This window comes from Myxine glutinosa, chromosome 12 (genome assembly GCF_964187855.1).
Source record: "Myxine glutinosa chromosome 12, kmMyxGlut1.1, whole genome shotgun sequence".
NCBI classification, from domain to species: Eukaryota; Metazoa; Chordata; class Myxini; order Myxiniformes; family Myxinidae; genus Myxine; species Myxine glutinosa.
The window spans coordinates 16,276,608-16,290,062 of record NC_136272.1 but is presented as its reverse complement, the minus strand read 5'-3'; the positions used below and the strand labels follow the sequence as shown (position 1 = coordinate 16,290,062).

The 13,455-nt window shown below is 46.6% G+C and overlaps 1 protein-coding gene across 1 annotated transcript in view; it reads right to left on the bottom strand.

Annotated features, from left to right (window-relative positions):
* Positions 1–13,455, bottom strand: part of LOC137438171 (voltage-dependent L-type calcium channel subunit alpha-1D-like) — a 429,914-nt gene that overhangs the window by 210,568 nt on the left and 205,891 nt on the right. The window contains exon 9 of the mRNA XM_078766514.1: positions 4,129–4,148. Within this exon, the coding sequence (XP_078622640.1) occupies positions 4,129–4,148 (20 nt within the window). The remainder of the gene's footprint in view (positions 1–4,128; positions 4,149–13,455) is intronic.

Below are 13,455 nucleotides of genomic sequence, written 5' to 3'. Positions count from 1 at the left end.
TGCACCACATTATGGACCACCTGTCTGTGGCCGAGCACCACTTATGGACCCCATGGGTTGGGGCATGGCCCCTCTGCTGGAACCGGCCATGAGGGCCCGAAATCTTGCTGGCGGACCTTGGCCACAGGGCACCGATGCCCCACAGGTGAACCACACATAGTCGGCCCTGTGGGCCATAAATAAAGCAAATAAAAAGGACACATTGGGCACACTTTATTGAAAATAGGCCGCCAGTAAGCAAAGCAAAAGAATGACAACAACTGGAAGAAATAATAATAACCAGCAGAGGGAGCCGAAGAGCAAGAGACCACCTGCAGGGTTAGGGGTTGTTGATTTTATTTTTATTGAACATTGTTGAACAGTGATGACTGCACCGATTGGTGCTGGAGGGTGCTTTGGTGCGTTTTTGGGTGCTTTAATGGTGCATTGATGCAGAGCAGACTGTCTCCCCCCCAGAAAGAACAATTACAGGTCCTGGGTTAGTTTTGTAAATAAAAGTAGCGTCAAGTGTAAATAATGCTTCCCACCGTCAGTGTATAGTTTGAAGACCATTCCGCAATTCGGTTAACTGTGGGCGTAAGTCTGTTAGGCAGGGTGCAATGGAGCAGCGGGACACATTTATTTATGTTTTAAAACTGTCGCACTCAGGGTCAGGTTAAAAGTAGAGGGAACTACACCTACGTGCCACACTAAGGTAAAAGTTATAGGCCCGGGACGTGCCTAAGGGGAGGAGGGTGCAGTGTTGTGGATATGAGAATGTTTTTTTTTTTTATTGTTGTGGTAAAATGTTGTTGTAAAAGGTTGTTGTAAAATATCACCCCTCCTCCCTCCGTTGTGGTTGTATAAAGGTCAAAGGGCGTTCCCGTAGTTAGTCCATAAAACATACATGCAGGACACGATATATCTTTTTTTGACAGTTATATCCTTATTATGTGTATTAGCGTAAGGCTGTGTCTTCCATTAATTGAAATACTCCATTGCACCAGTGAAAGAGAATAGATCCCCTTTCCTTCCCATCCCCAAAAATCTCCATTTCATATTACATCCCCTCTCGTCATTGCCGAGCCTCGATTGCCCATATTACCTCCCCTCCAATAACCGCCATTGACCACAAGGCTCGAGTCGGGGAAGAAAGGCGTGTCTCCACCTCGTCATAGAGGGGAGGAGTGAGCCAGCCCCACTCGACCAACCATGAGCCAGGGGTTTGGCTAGAGAGGGCGGAGGAAGAGCGATCGGGGAGGTTCGAAAAGGTTGAGGGGCGGGGGCCTATATAACCCAAGGCAGGGCGTGTCCAAAAGAGATGCGTTTTTACAGAGGAGAGCAGAAGACAGAAAGGCCTGGAGTTGGTCACAAGGAGTTGGTCTGAGTTGGTCTGAGTCGGTTGCCTGAGAAGGGTCAGTGGTTGCGTTGGTGAGGAGTCGGTGGTAAAGAGTGAGGGACCAAGAAAGAGAGAGAAAGAGTCCTGAAGCAAGAGAGGAAGTTGTTGAACTGGGTGGGACTAAGCAAGAGAGGAAGTTGTTGGACTGGGTGTGACTAAGGAAGGAGAGAGAACCCGTCACACCAATCCCCCAAGCTCGGCGTTGGCTCCACCAAGCGTTCAGCTCCACCAAGCTCCGCGTTGGCTCCACCAAGCGTTCAGCTCCACCAAGCTCCGCGTTGGCTCCACCAAGCGTTCAGCTCCACCAAGCTCCACCAACGCTCCGCCAAGCTCCGCGTTGGCTCCACCAAGCGTTCACCTCCAGCCATCCACCTCCTGCCATTCCTGCAATTCCCCGCGTGAGTCAGTGTCTTTTGTTTGTTCTGTCCTGGGAATAAATTAAGTCTGTAGGTAAGCTAATCATTTTCACTGTGTCACCTGCGTCTCATGTGCCTGTAAATAAACGTGACTGCTTTCTTTTTGCTTGTGTGTAAATAGTCAATAAATTCAGTAGTATTTCCAAACCTTTCTTTGCCTTCGTTTTCCTCTTTGCATTCGTCGTTTTTGTCTTTTCCCCTCATTGGGCAGCTACGGTGCGATACGGCCAAAGTTCGGGTGGAATCGGGTAAGTTTGTTAGGTCGCGGTCACCAACCGCTCGGTCTATAACATCTAACCGCGATCTGTAACAATATATTATATATTATATATATATATATATATATATATATATATATATATATATATATATATATATATATTATATATATATATATATATATATATATATAATATATATATATATATATATATATATATATACATATATATATATATATATATATATATATATATATATATATATCTCTATATATAAAGGAGGAGTGTCTGTGTGTGTGTCTGTCTGGATGTCCGCTTATAACTCAAGAACTACACATCGGAGAAAAGTTTTAGACACAGATTCGGAATCAGCATAACATCCTGGTGGTTATAGGCTACTTTGTATTTTAATATCAATGGTTAAAAAAACCGCGCCAGCTGCAATTCCATGGTGTGGTTTGTGGCGGCGATATTGCCCCTTTCCGATCCCGCGGTTGCGCGTACGTACAGTATACTGTACATACATATTTATATATTTTCAATGTGCTTTTTATTGTATTTTAAATTGTTTTTTAGCTTCTTTTATTGTTAATTTATGTACTATTGTATTTATTTTAAATATATTTTTAAGGAAAACAAATGTTTTCACGTCCATAGGAGTGAGGTAAAGTCGCACATAATGACAAAATGCGCGCCATTTTTTCGCGCCAAGAACGAATAAACGGTTTTTTTTTTTAGTTGAGATTTTTCGAATTCGAATTCCATTAAATTTCAACTGTTGGAAGCAATAATTATTTCAACTGTTGTAAATTGAAATAATTATTGTTTCCAACAGTTGAAATTTAATGGAATTCGAATTCGAATAAAATCTCAACTAAAAAAAAAAAACGTCGCGTTTTAAAATTATGATGTCATCAGCGTATTTCGGAACGTTAATTTTTCAACTTCATATTCGGAATCAGTACGTCCCAGAGAAACTACAGCACACCTTAAATGTTTAAAAAACCTTCGGGTTTTAAAATTATGACGTCATCAGCGTATTTCGTAACGTTAATGTTTCAACTTTTACGACAATGACTTCCGACTTCCGGGTTCGGAATGCGGGACCAATGCCATTTGACAGGGAATAAAAAATAAATGCGACATTCAATTGACGACAATGACTTCCGACTTGACTCCCCCCTCCGCCTCCCCTCCCCCCTCCCCCTCCCCCTCCACCCTACCCCTCCCCCTCCCCCTCCCCCTCCCCCTCCACCCTACCCCCTCCCCTCCCCCTTCCCTTCTCCCCTCCCCCTTCCTCCCCCTCCCCCCTCTCCCTCCCCTCCCCCCTCTCCCTCCCCTCCCCCCATCCCCTCCCCCCCTCCCAACCCTCCCCCTCCAATCCCCCCCCTCTCCTCCTCCCCCTCCCCCTCCCCCCTCTTCTCCCCTCCCCCCCTCTTCTCCCCTCCCCCCCTCTTCTCCCCTCCCCCCCTCTTCTCCCCTCCCCCCCTCTTCTCCCCTCCCCCCCTGTTCCCCTCCCCTCCCCTTCCCCCTCCCCTCCCTTCCCCCACCCGGCAATGCCGGGTACTTCCCATGGCCAGCTGTACGTGGGCTGCTCGAGGGTTGGAAAACCAAGCAATCTTTATGTCTTGGCACCAAGTAAGAAAACCAGAAATGTTGTATACCAAGAGGTTTTGAGAAATTGACAATTGACAAAACGTCATGTAGGAAATGTACTGTGATATTGCTCTAAAATATACATGTTCTTTTCATCATATATTTGTCTTATTCTTATTCAACCCGGGCGAAGCCGGGTACCTCAGCTAGTATATTATATATATATTGTGTGTGTGTGTGTGCGTGCATGCGTGCGTGCGTGCGTGTGTGTGTGTGTGTGTGTGTATTGTTACGGATTCGGCCCTAATTATTGTTGGTATTCTTATTATTGTTGGTTCTCAGTAAGGGTTATTGTGGTTAAAAGGTTTAAAAGCGCTCATGACAAAATGATGCCAGAAATCGGATAGGGCACCGGAAGAGGTGGAGCGAAGAAGAAGAGCGCGTGAGGCAGAGGCGAAACGAGGCGTTTGGTAACAGCTCCGCACCCAGCGTGATCGAGTGTCCATGGAGAGGGAACTTTGAGTCTTGGAAAGGAATCTCGTGCGATCGTTGATAGCGCTGGTGTCGGGGAAAAGCCTGCGAAGCAGGTACAGGTGGGAGATTCCGGAGAATCTTCGCCTCGCAGCTGCGGCCCGAGGAAGAACCGACCGCCATTTCGGGGACCTCGCGCATCGTTCGCGGACCCTTGGTTAGTCGCGTCCGCTGGTCCCGCCCTCCGGTGGTGTGCCGAGGATGTGTGTGCGCGACCGCGGCCTTTGAAGAATACGGTGCGGTTCGCGACTGCACGGTGTATGTGCACGTTTGGATAGCGTCTTTGGGATTCCTCTTTCCACCGCCAATTGGGGTTGGCTGGGACCACGTGACGGTCCCCGCCTGACCTACGTCTCCTTACTCGCCTCATCGCCATCGCCTCGAGCACCGTTGTGTTCTAGATACATTGAGAAGGACTCTGCTTCAGTCCCTGGGGGTGCCGTGAGTCTGAGCTAGGGTACCATCTTAAGATTGGATTGCAGGGTTGATTGCCCCCATTGTTGTACGGTGCTTTTTTGTGTGCTTTTAATATATTGTTTGTTCATAACCCTTGGTGTGGTTTCATTATTGGTTAGTTTCAACCAAGGATAACATATCTTTCTGCCGGGGGCCCTCTCGGGGTTCGGAGGTTTACCGAGACCAAGGGATAGGGGAGGACCCCGTAACAGAAATTGGGGGCTCATCCAATTGACTCGTGGGCTCGAAATTGGGTCTGCGTCCGGGATATAAAATTCCCTAGATTTAGTCCGGGAAAGAATTCCCTAACATTCCCAAATTTGGAACTTGTTCCAACATTCCTAAATTTTTCCAAAAAACAAACAAAAAAAACAACAAAAAAATTTTTTTTTTACATGTCTTGTGTGAAGGTTAACAGGTGTTAACAATAGTCACCATGGAGTTTGACGCAGACAAGTTTGCAGTGACCCCTAGTGAAGCACAGTTCAGAGCATTAGTAAAATCGGACCTCTGGAAATTGGCCAAACATTTTAGCTTGGAGGTCCGAACTAATATGAAGAAGGAAGAGATGCAGACAGTGGTGATACAATCTATGGTGGGATTAGGAACATGGGAAGAGGTAGCCTGGGATTGGTTACCAGAAGAACAAGAAAATGTGGAGCTCCGGAAACTGGAGATGCAATTACAGAGCCAGGAAAGGGAAAAAGCAGAGGAAAGGAAAGCAGAAGAGAGAAGAGAAGAGAAACAGGCAGAGGAAAGGAGAGTGGAACGAGAACTCCAGGAAAGGTTAGAAGAGAAGAAAGCAGATGAAAGGAGAGTTGAAAGAGAACTCCAGGAAAGGTTAGAGGAAAAAAAACAGAGGAGAGAAAAGCCGAAAGGGAGTTAAGGGATCGTGAAATGGCCCTTCAGCAGGAAATTAGACTCAAGGAACTGGATGTAATGAAAGAACGGGGAGAGGCACCATCCATGCCGACTGGTTCGACACCTAGTCAGAACACCTGGGATGTTGGCAGACATGTGAGGCTGGTTCCACCTTTCAATGAAAAGGAGGTAGCCAAGTTTTTTCCCCACTTTGAGAAAGTGGCTCGACTGTTAAACTGGTCTGAGGAGTACTGGTCCATACTAGTGCAAAGTGTTCTGGTGGGTAAAGCTCAAGAGATTTATTCGGCTTTACCGATTGACCAAGGTGCAGATTACAAGGTATTGAAGAAACACATTCTCAAAGCCTATGAATTGGTCCCAGAAGCTTACCGGCAAAAATTCCGGAGTGCCAGGAGGAGGGAGAGTGAGACCCATGTGGAGTTTGCCAGATTGAAAGAGACCATGTTTGATAGGTGGTGTGATTCAAAAGGAGTTGGAAAAGACTTCGAACTATTGCGACAATTGATCCTGTTGGAGGAATTCCAACAGTGTGTCCACGAGGACATTAAAGTTCATCTGTAGGAAAGGAAAGTACCAAAGCTGTATGAGGCAGCAACCATGGCAGATGACTATGCCTTAACACACAGGATGGGGTTCCACAAACCGAACTTCTCGCCCAGACCTAGCCAGGGGAGCTATGGTACATCAGGGGCGGAGAATGAAAATCCATGGGGGCGGCCTCGAGATGAAAATGAAGACCACTCGGACACGACTTCTAGAAATCAGAAGACTGCGGTTCCAAGACAGACCTTTCGTCCGGGGGGCTCGAGGCAGACCGCCGCCCCCATTCCTTGGCAGACCACGAGGTTCTCCTCCGGGCCTACTTGCACTTTTTGCCATAAACCTGGACACTTGATGTCCAACTGTTATGCTCTGGGAAAGGAAAATCAGGAGCGGAGTTCGACTAGTACTCCAAATGCAATGGCCATTGTGAGAAATCGCTCTCAAAGGGGTTACCAACCCTTTATTTCAGAGGGGTTTGTGTCACTGGAGGGAGCCTCGACTAACCGGAGACCTGTTCGGGTATTGAGGGACACAGGAGCACATCAATCTTTAATGCTTGAAGGCATCTTGCCATTGTCCGAGGAGACGGCAACTGGTGATAGTGTTCGTTTACAGGGGATTGGTGGCTGTGTTAGTGCTCCACTTCATGTCATCCATTTGGTGTCAGGACCGGTCACCGTCGGTTTACAAGCCACTCTTCCTGTATAAGGAGTATCTTTTATTATCGGGAATGATTTGGCCGGTGGTCAAGTTTCTGGTAACCCGATGTTTGCTGAAAAGCCTAGTAGGAAGCGCCCTGAAGAGAAGAGGAAATACCCTCGCCTCATCGCCATCGCCTCTTCGCCGGGAGCACCGTTGTGTTCTAGAGACATTGAGAAGGGCTCTGCTTCAGTCCCTGGGGGTGCCGTGAGTCTGAGCTAGGGTACCATCTTAAGATTGGATTGCAGGTTTGATTGCCCCCATTGTTGTACGGTGCTTTTTTGTGTGCTTTTAATACATTGTTTGTTCATAACCCTTGGTGTGGTTTCATTATTGGTTAATTTCAACCAAGGATAACATATCTTTCTGCCGGGGACCCTCTCGGGGTTCGGAGGTTTACCGAGACCAGGGGATAGGGGAGGACCCCGTAACAGTGTGTGTGTGTGTGTGTGTGTGTGTGTGTGTGTGTGTGTGTGTGTGTGTGTATGTATATATATATATATATATATATATACATATAATATATATATATATATATATATATATATATATTGTTACGGTTTTTAGAACCTTCACTTTATAAAATAATAATTCTTGAAAATATCCCCCTTTGTAAAGGTCGCATCCTAGTTATGTCATATTGCAACACGTAGGACACCATAGATTCTTCTTTAGTTATTTCATTAGTCGATGTTTCAGGTAAGGATCTGTTTCCAATAGTTGAATCTGCGTTGTATTAATCAAATAAGATAGCCTCCTTCAATTATCCCCAATCATCTCTCTCTCTCTTCAAAGTGCCAGTAGCTGCATTGCAGCATTCGCTGCCCTTTTGGTTTGTCTGCTGGCCCCAAGCCGCCATTACGCACGCGGTCAGAGTGGGAGGAAAAGGGAGGAGCGGCCAGGAACACAGGCGTGGCCCCATCGACGCATCACGAGGGGAGGTACGAGTGAACCCTTGTGACCAATCCGGGCCGAGGCGTGTTCACGGGTAGGCGGAGCAAAGCGGACGCGGCTTAATACGCGAAGCTTCCAATAAAAGCGCAAACGCAAAGCCTTTTCACAGAGCGGAGACACCAGAGAGACCGCAGAGAGGCAGCAGATGAACACGACGAGTTGTAAGGCAGGAGAGTGGGTCCGTTGACGGTGACAATACTGCAGTATATTCGCATTGTCCGACCGCGTGAAACCGATACGTGCAACTGCCGCCGGGTTTCGCCTCAAGCCCGGAGCGTGGACCGCAGCGCGACCTGGAGCGGACCTCGACGCTGTGCCATCTGCCCGGACCTTCCTGCCCTGCCATCTGCTTGGACCTTCTCCCCCTTCCAGCCATTCCTTCCTGCCATTCCCTATTCGTGTAAGTCTGTCTGTATTGTCCTGGGAGTGTTAATATAAGAGTGTCTAAGGTTGCCCTATGTCCTTTTATTTCCTCTCCTTGTATATTCTCTTCTTTCGTTTCCTCTTGTAGATAGTAATAAACCATATTTGTTCTTCCTTTACCCTTCATATTCTTTGCTTCCTCTCGTCCGATCGTCTTAGTCTTTTCCCCATTGAGTACCTGTGGCACGATTTGGCCAACCGCTATAGTCGGGTTTAGTCCCTTTGTTAACGGCTCGAGCTGCGGGTTGCTAGACCGCTCGGCAATCTTCCATCTTGTCCGCGGCTCGGGCTGGGCTCATTTCCTCGCTTACCGGAAGGCGCTGGTAATTAGGTAATAGGAACAATTGGCCTACCACCCTATTCAACGCTGACCGGAAGTGACGTCATAGCTCCAGGACCGGAGACGGCCAGCTTAATAGACGAGGGGATTAACCCCCCCCCCTCGGTAAGGGGAGTGCCGTGCTCCGAGATCCGTAACAATATATATATATATATATATATATATATATATATATATATATATATATATATATATATATATATATATATATATACATATACTACTGTGTTCAAAAAGTATCCGACCTTTATTTTTCGTGCGTAAAAAAAAAGAAGCTAGGGAGGCATTGATTGGTGCACGTATGTAGGCGATCCTAATGCGCACGCGTGAATTTTTTCCCACCTGCAGAAGCTGTCATTCGACGGCAGACCGCCGATGAGTGAGGATATGGAAGTGAGCACCGTCGGATTTTCGTTTTTGACAAAATGACGGAAAAACTTGAACAACGCTACTGCATCAAATTTTGTGTAAAGCTTGGCGATTCCCAAGTGGAAACGATCCGCAAATTCAACACCGTTCATTCCATTATGAAGGAGGATTTGGGCTTCAGGAGAATCTCAGCGAAGTTCGTACCAAAGCTGCTAACGATTGAGCAGAAGCAACTCCGTTTGGAGATCGCACAGGACATGCTGGAGACTGTGAACAGCGATCCCAGCTTCCTCAACACAGTGATCACTGGCGATGAGTCCTGGGTTTATGGGTACGACCCAGAAACCAAGTTGCAGTCATCACAATGGAAGCATCCAACATCCCCGAGGCCAAAAAACACAAAATTTGATGCAGTAGCGTTGTTCAAGTTTTTCCGTCATTTTGTCAAAAACGAAAATCCGACGGCGCTCACTTACATGTCCTCACTCATCGGCGGTCTGCCGTCGAATGACAGCTTCTGCAGGTGGGAAAAAATTCACGCATGCGCATTAGAATCGCCTACATACGTGCACCAATCAACGCCTCCCGAGCTTCTTTTTTTTTACGCACGAAAAATAAAGGTCGGATACTTTTTGAACACACTACGTATATATATATATATATATATAGTGTTGCGGATATGAGGACTGTTTTTTTTGATTGTGTGCTTTATTATTATTATTATTGGTTATTCTGCGCCTCCTGCCTCCGGAGCTGTGTAAAGGTCAAAAGGGCGTCCCATAATTAGTCCACAAGCATACACGTCAGCCAATCATAGAATACCCCTGTTCGATAGTTATATCTTATTCTGTGTTTTAGGGTAAGGCTGTGTCTCCCATTAATAGAAGTACTCCATTGCACCAAGTGAAAGAGATAGATTCCCTTCATTCCCATTCCCAAAACCTCCATTCCCCCTTTTCGTCAATTGCCAACTGCATTTTGGGCGGTTTTCCCTTCATCCGCCATTGACCACGAGGCAGGGTTGGGGAAGAAAGGCGGGTCCCCACCTCGTCATAGAGGGGAGGAGTGAACCAGCCCTTGCCGACCAACCCAGAACGAGGGGTTGGCTTTAGAGGGCGGAGAGAGAACGTTTTGGGGAGGTTCGCAAAGGGTCAAGGGTGGGGCTTATATAACCCGAGGCAGAGGCCCCCGGAGAGAGTCGAGGAGGGAGGAGATCAGAAGACAGAAAGGCCTTGAGTTGGACTAAGCAAGAGAGGAAGTTGTTGGACTGGGTGGGACTAAGAAAGAGAGAGAAAGAGTCCTGAAGCTTGTGAGGGAAGGAGAGAGAACCCGTCACACCAACCCCCCACCAGCCGCGTTGGCTCCACCAAGCGTTCACCTCCACCAAGGCTCCACCAAGCTCCGCGTTGGCTCCACCAAGCTCCGCGTTGGCTCCACCAAGCGTTCACCTCCACCAAGGCTCCACCAAGCTCCATGTTGGCTCCACCAAGCGTTCACCTCCACCAAGGCTCCACCAAGCTCCGCGTTGGCTCCACCAAGCGTTCACCTCCACCAAGGCTCCACCAAGCTCCGCGTTGGCTCCACCAAGTGTTCACCTCCAGCCATCCACCTCCTGCGATTCCTGTCATCATTCCCCGCGTGAGTCTGTCTTTTGTTTGTTCTGTCCTGGGTTAATTAAGACTGTAGGTAAGCTAGTATTTTCACTGTGTCACCTGCGTCTTATGTGCTGTAAATAAACGTGACTGCTTTCTTTTTGCTTATGTGTGTAAATAGTAAATAAATTTAGTAGTATTTCCAAACCTTTCTTTGCCTTCGTCTTCCTCTTTGCATTCGTCGTTTTAGTCTTTTCCCTCATTGAGCAGCCGCAGTGCGATCCGGCCAACGTTTGGGTGGAATCGGGTTCTAATCGGGGAATAACTGTTCGGTCGCGGTAATACCAACCGCTCGGTAAAATAACATCTTTAACCGCGTCCGCAACAATATATATATATATATGTATATATATATATATATATATATATATATATATTTATATATATATATATATATATATATATATATATATATATATATTATATATATATATATATATATATATGTGTGTGTGTGTGTGTGTGTTTGTCATTGGTTGTTATCTCCAAATATGGGTTTCAGAAAGTGGAATTGAATCCTCCCAGGTCTAGATGTATCCATGTTCGTGTGTATGTATATGTGTATGTGTGTGCACATGACAAGAGAAACCTTTCAATAGTTTGTAGTGATTTCCGACAGACACCGAGTGATAAATACTACTGGGACAAAGACGTTTTCAATAACTATATATATTTGTATTTTGGTTTGTAATATTCCATTTGTGTTCCATAAACGCCTATTAAATAAAACGTAAGTTGTGTTATCTTCAATGTACGGCGTAACCTTTTTCGGGTTTGATTGTTTACCATAGGTATGGTATAGCACTATAATTGGTAGTGGAACAGTTGACTGCTGTTAATAAAGTTGGTGAATATGGTGCATGTACTGACCAGAGTGGTGAGGTGTGAGGGAGAGGGTGCTTACTCACACAATCCGTAAGCACAACCTCAGTTGGCCATCATTGGTTTTGTCTCTTTCTGTGTTCATAGAGTCCCCATCGCTCGGTCTCAGGCTACCTGTAAAAAAAAAAAAGGTCACACATTATCACACTTTGGAAAATGGGTCAAAAGTACATCATACACATTACACAGCTCATCCTTCACTTAGGGTCCTTCATTTATGATGGGGCTGGCAGGATAGTCTCAAAGGGTCAGGACACTCACCTCTGAGTGTTTCACATATAGGGCGATAGTTCAGCGTGTCGCCATCCATAGGAAGGACCTCAGGACAGGTGGAGCACCGGATGTTGGTGAATGTTAAAAATCCCACAACATCTTTCATGAATAAATAGCACATTATCACTGGTACCCTGAAAGGGCACAAACTCTTGCCTAAAGTGTGAGTAGCAAGTGATCTTGTCATCTTAGTAGACGCTAAAGATCGCACGATCTCTTCCGCGAAGGGAAGGCAAGTTGTCGCCCACACCCTTAACAAATCACGAATTCCTTCCCAAGTCAGTTTCAGTCGAAAGTCAGGCCCGGAAAGCCCGTCCTTGAGAGAGTTGGTTCAAAAACATTGGCCGGGTGGACCCTCAAAAAGGTGGGAACAACTTTGGTCAAAAAAGTAGTCGTAGTGGTAGCAGTCGTAAGCCTGGTGTTGCCTTAACGGTTAAGATTGCTGGCTTAAGATCTTACGGTCTGGAGTGTTGTTGCACTCGTGGGGCTGGGCTTGCAATGACGAGAAGCTGTGATCGTTGGGGTGTATCTTATGTGAAATTCCGGCCTGGCTGTGAACTCAGATTTGCTCTTTTCTTTCTTCCTTCCCTTTCGACTTTATTTTTATTCTTTTGTTAAAAGAAAAACAAAGATCTTCCTTATCGACCTTCTCCCTCCCACCGGAGCTCTACATAATTGAATAGAGAAAGAACCTCTGGGAGGAAAAGAAAGAAGAGGAGGAGAGGAGGAAGAAGAAGAGTGCATCGGCACGGGGAAGAAAGGCAAAACCAAACGCAGGACGCACGGTCCAGGTTTTGACGAGAAACTCGGCCTGTGAGCTTTTTGAGGCTTTGATTAATCTCTCTGAGGGCTGCCTGTTGGAGGCACAGTCGGTGCCGGAGAGATTGGGGTGGAGTAGGATTTTCTCGGTGCACGTGGGATCGTGAGGAAAAGTGAGAGAGGGAGCAGAAGCGTTTGCTCTGCGTCAAGTTTCGTCTGAGCCGACCGGAGGCAACGTGCGGCTTCATGGTTTTGCAGAAACCACTCTGGGCAAGTCGTTTGTGGAGTTTGAGGACACCCATTGAGAAAGAGAAGAGTGGAGGGGAGAAGCCATCTTCAGGACACGTGTCTGGGGCGAGGCCGTCGGAATGCCACCTGAAACAGGCCTGAATTTCCCTCCTCCTCTCCCGCTTTTATTTTACCTTTTATTTTACGCTTTAATTTTATTTACCTTTTACGAAAGCATTTGATAGGGTTCCACGCAAAGTAGTGACATGGGCATTGAGGAAGTTAGGAGTGGAGGAATAGTTGATCAGAGTAGTGATGGCAATGTACAAAAGAGCGCGCACAGCTGTAAGGACGAAGGACGGGAACAGTGGTGAGTTTGAGGTGAAGGTGGGAGTGCATCAGGGGTCGGTACTAAGTCCACTACTATTTGTAGCTGTGATTGAGGTGCTGGCTCAGAACATAAAGGAGGGTTTACCGTGGGAGTTGTTGTATACAGATGATCTGGTGTTGATTGCAGAAAGTATGGATGGACTGAAGGAAAAGATGAACAAGTGGAAGGAATGTATGGAGACAAAAGGTCTGAAAGTGAATATCGGAAAAACGAAGGTGATGGCAAGTGGTAAAGCATGTGGTGAGGTGGAAAGAACTGGGAAGTGGCCGTGTGCTGTGTGCAGGAAGGGTGTCGGAGTGAACTCCATTCAATGTACAATGTGCGCTGAGTGGGTTCATCAAAAATGTAGTGGTCTGAGAGGGTCATTAACCAGTGTGGCAGCTACATTCAAATGTAAGGTGTGCACAGAGGGAGCTGCAGATGGAGGAAATGTTGAGTTGGATCTTGGAGACGGCGTGAAGC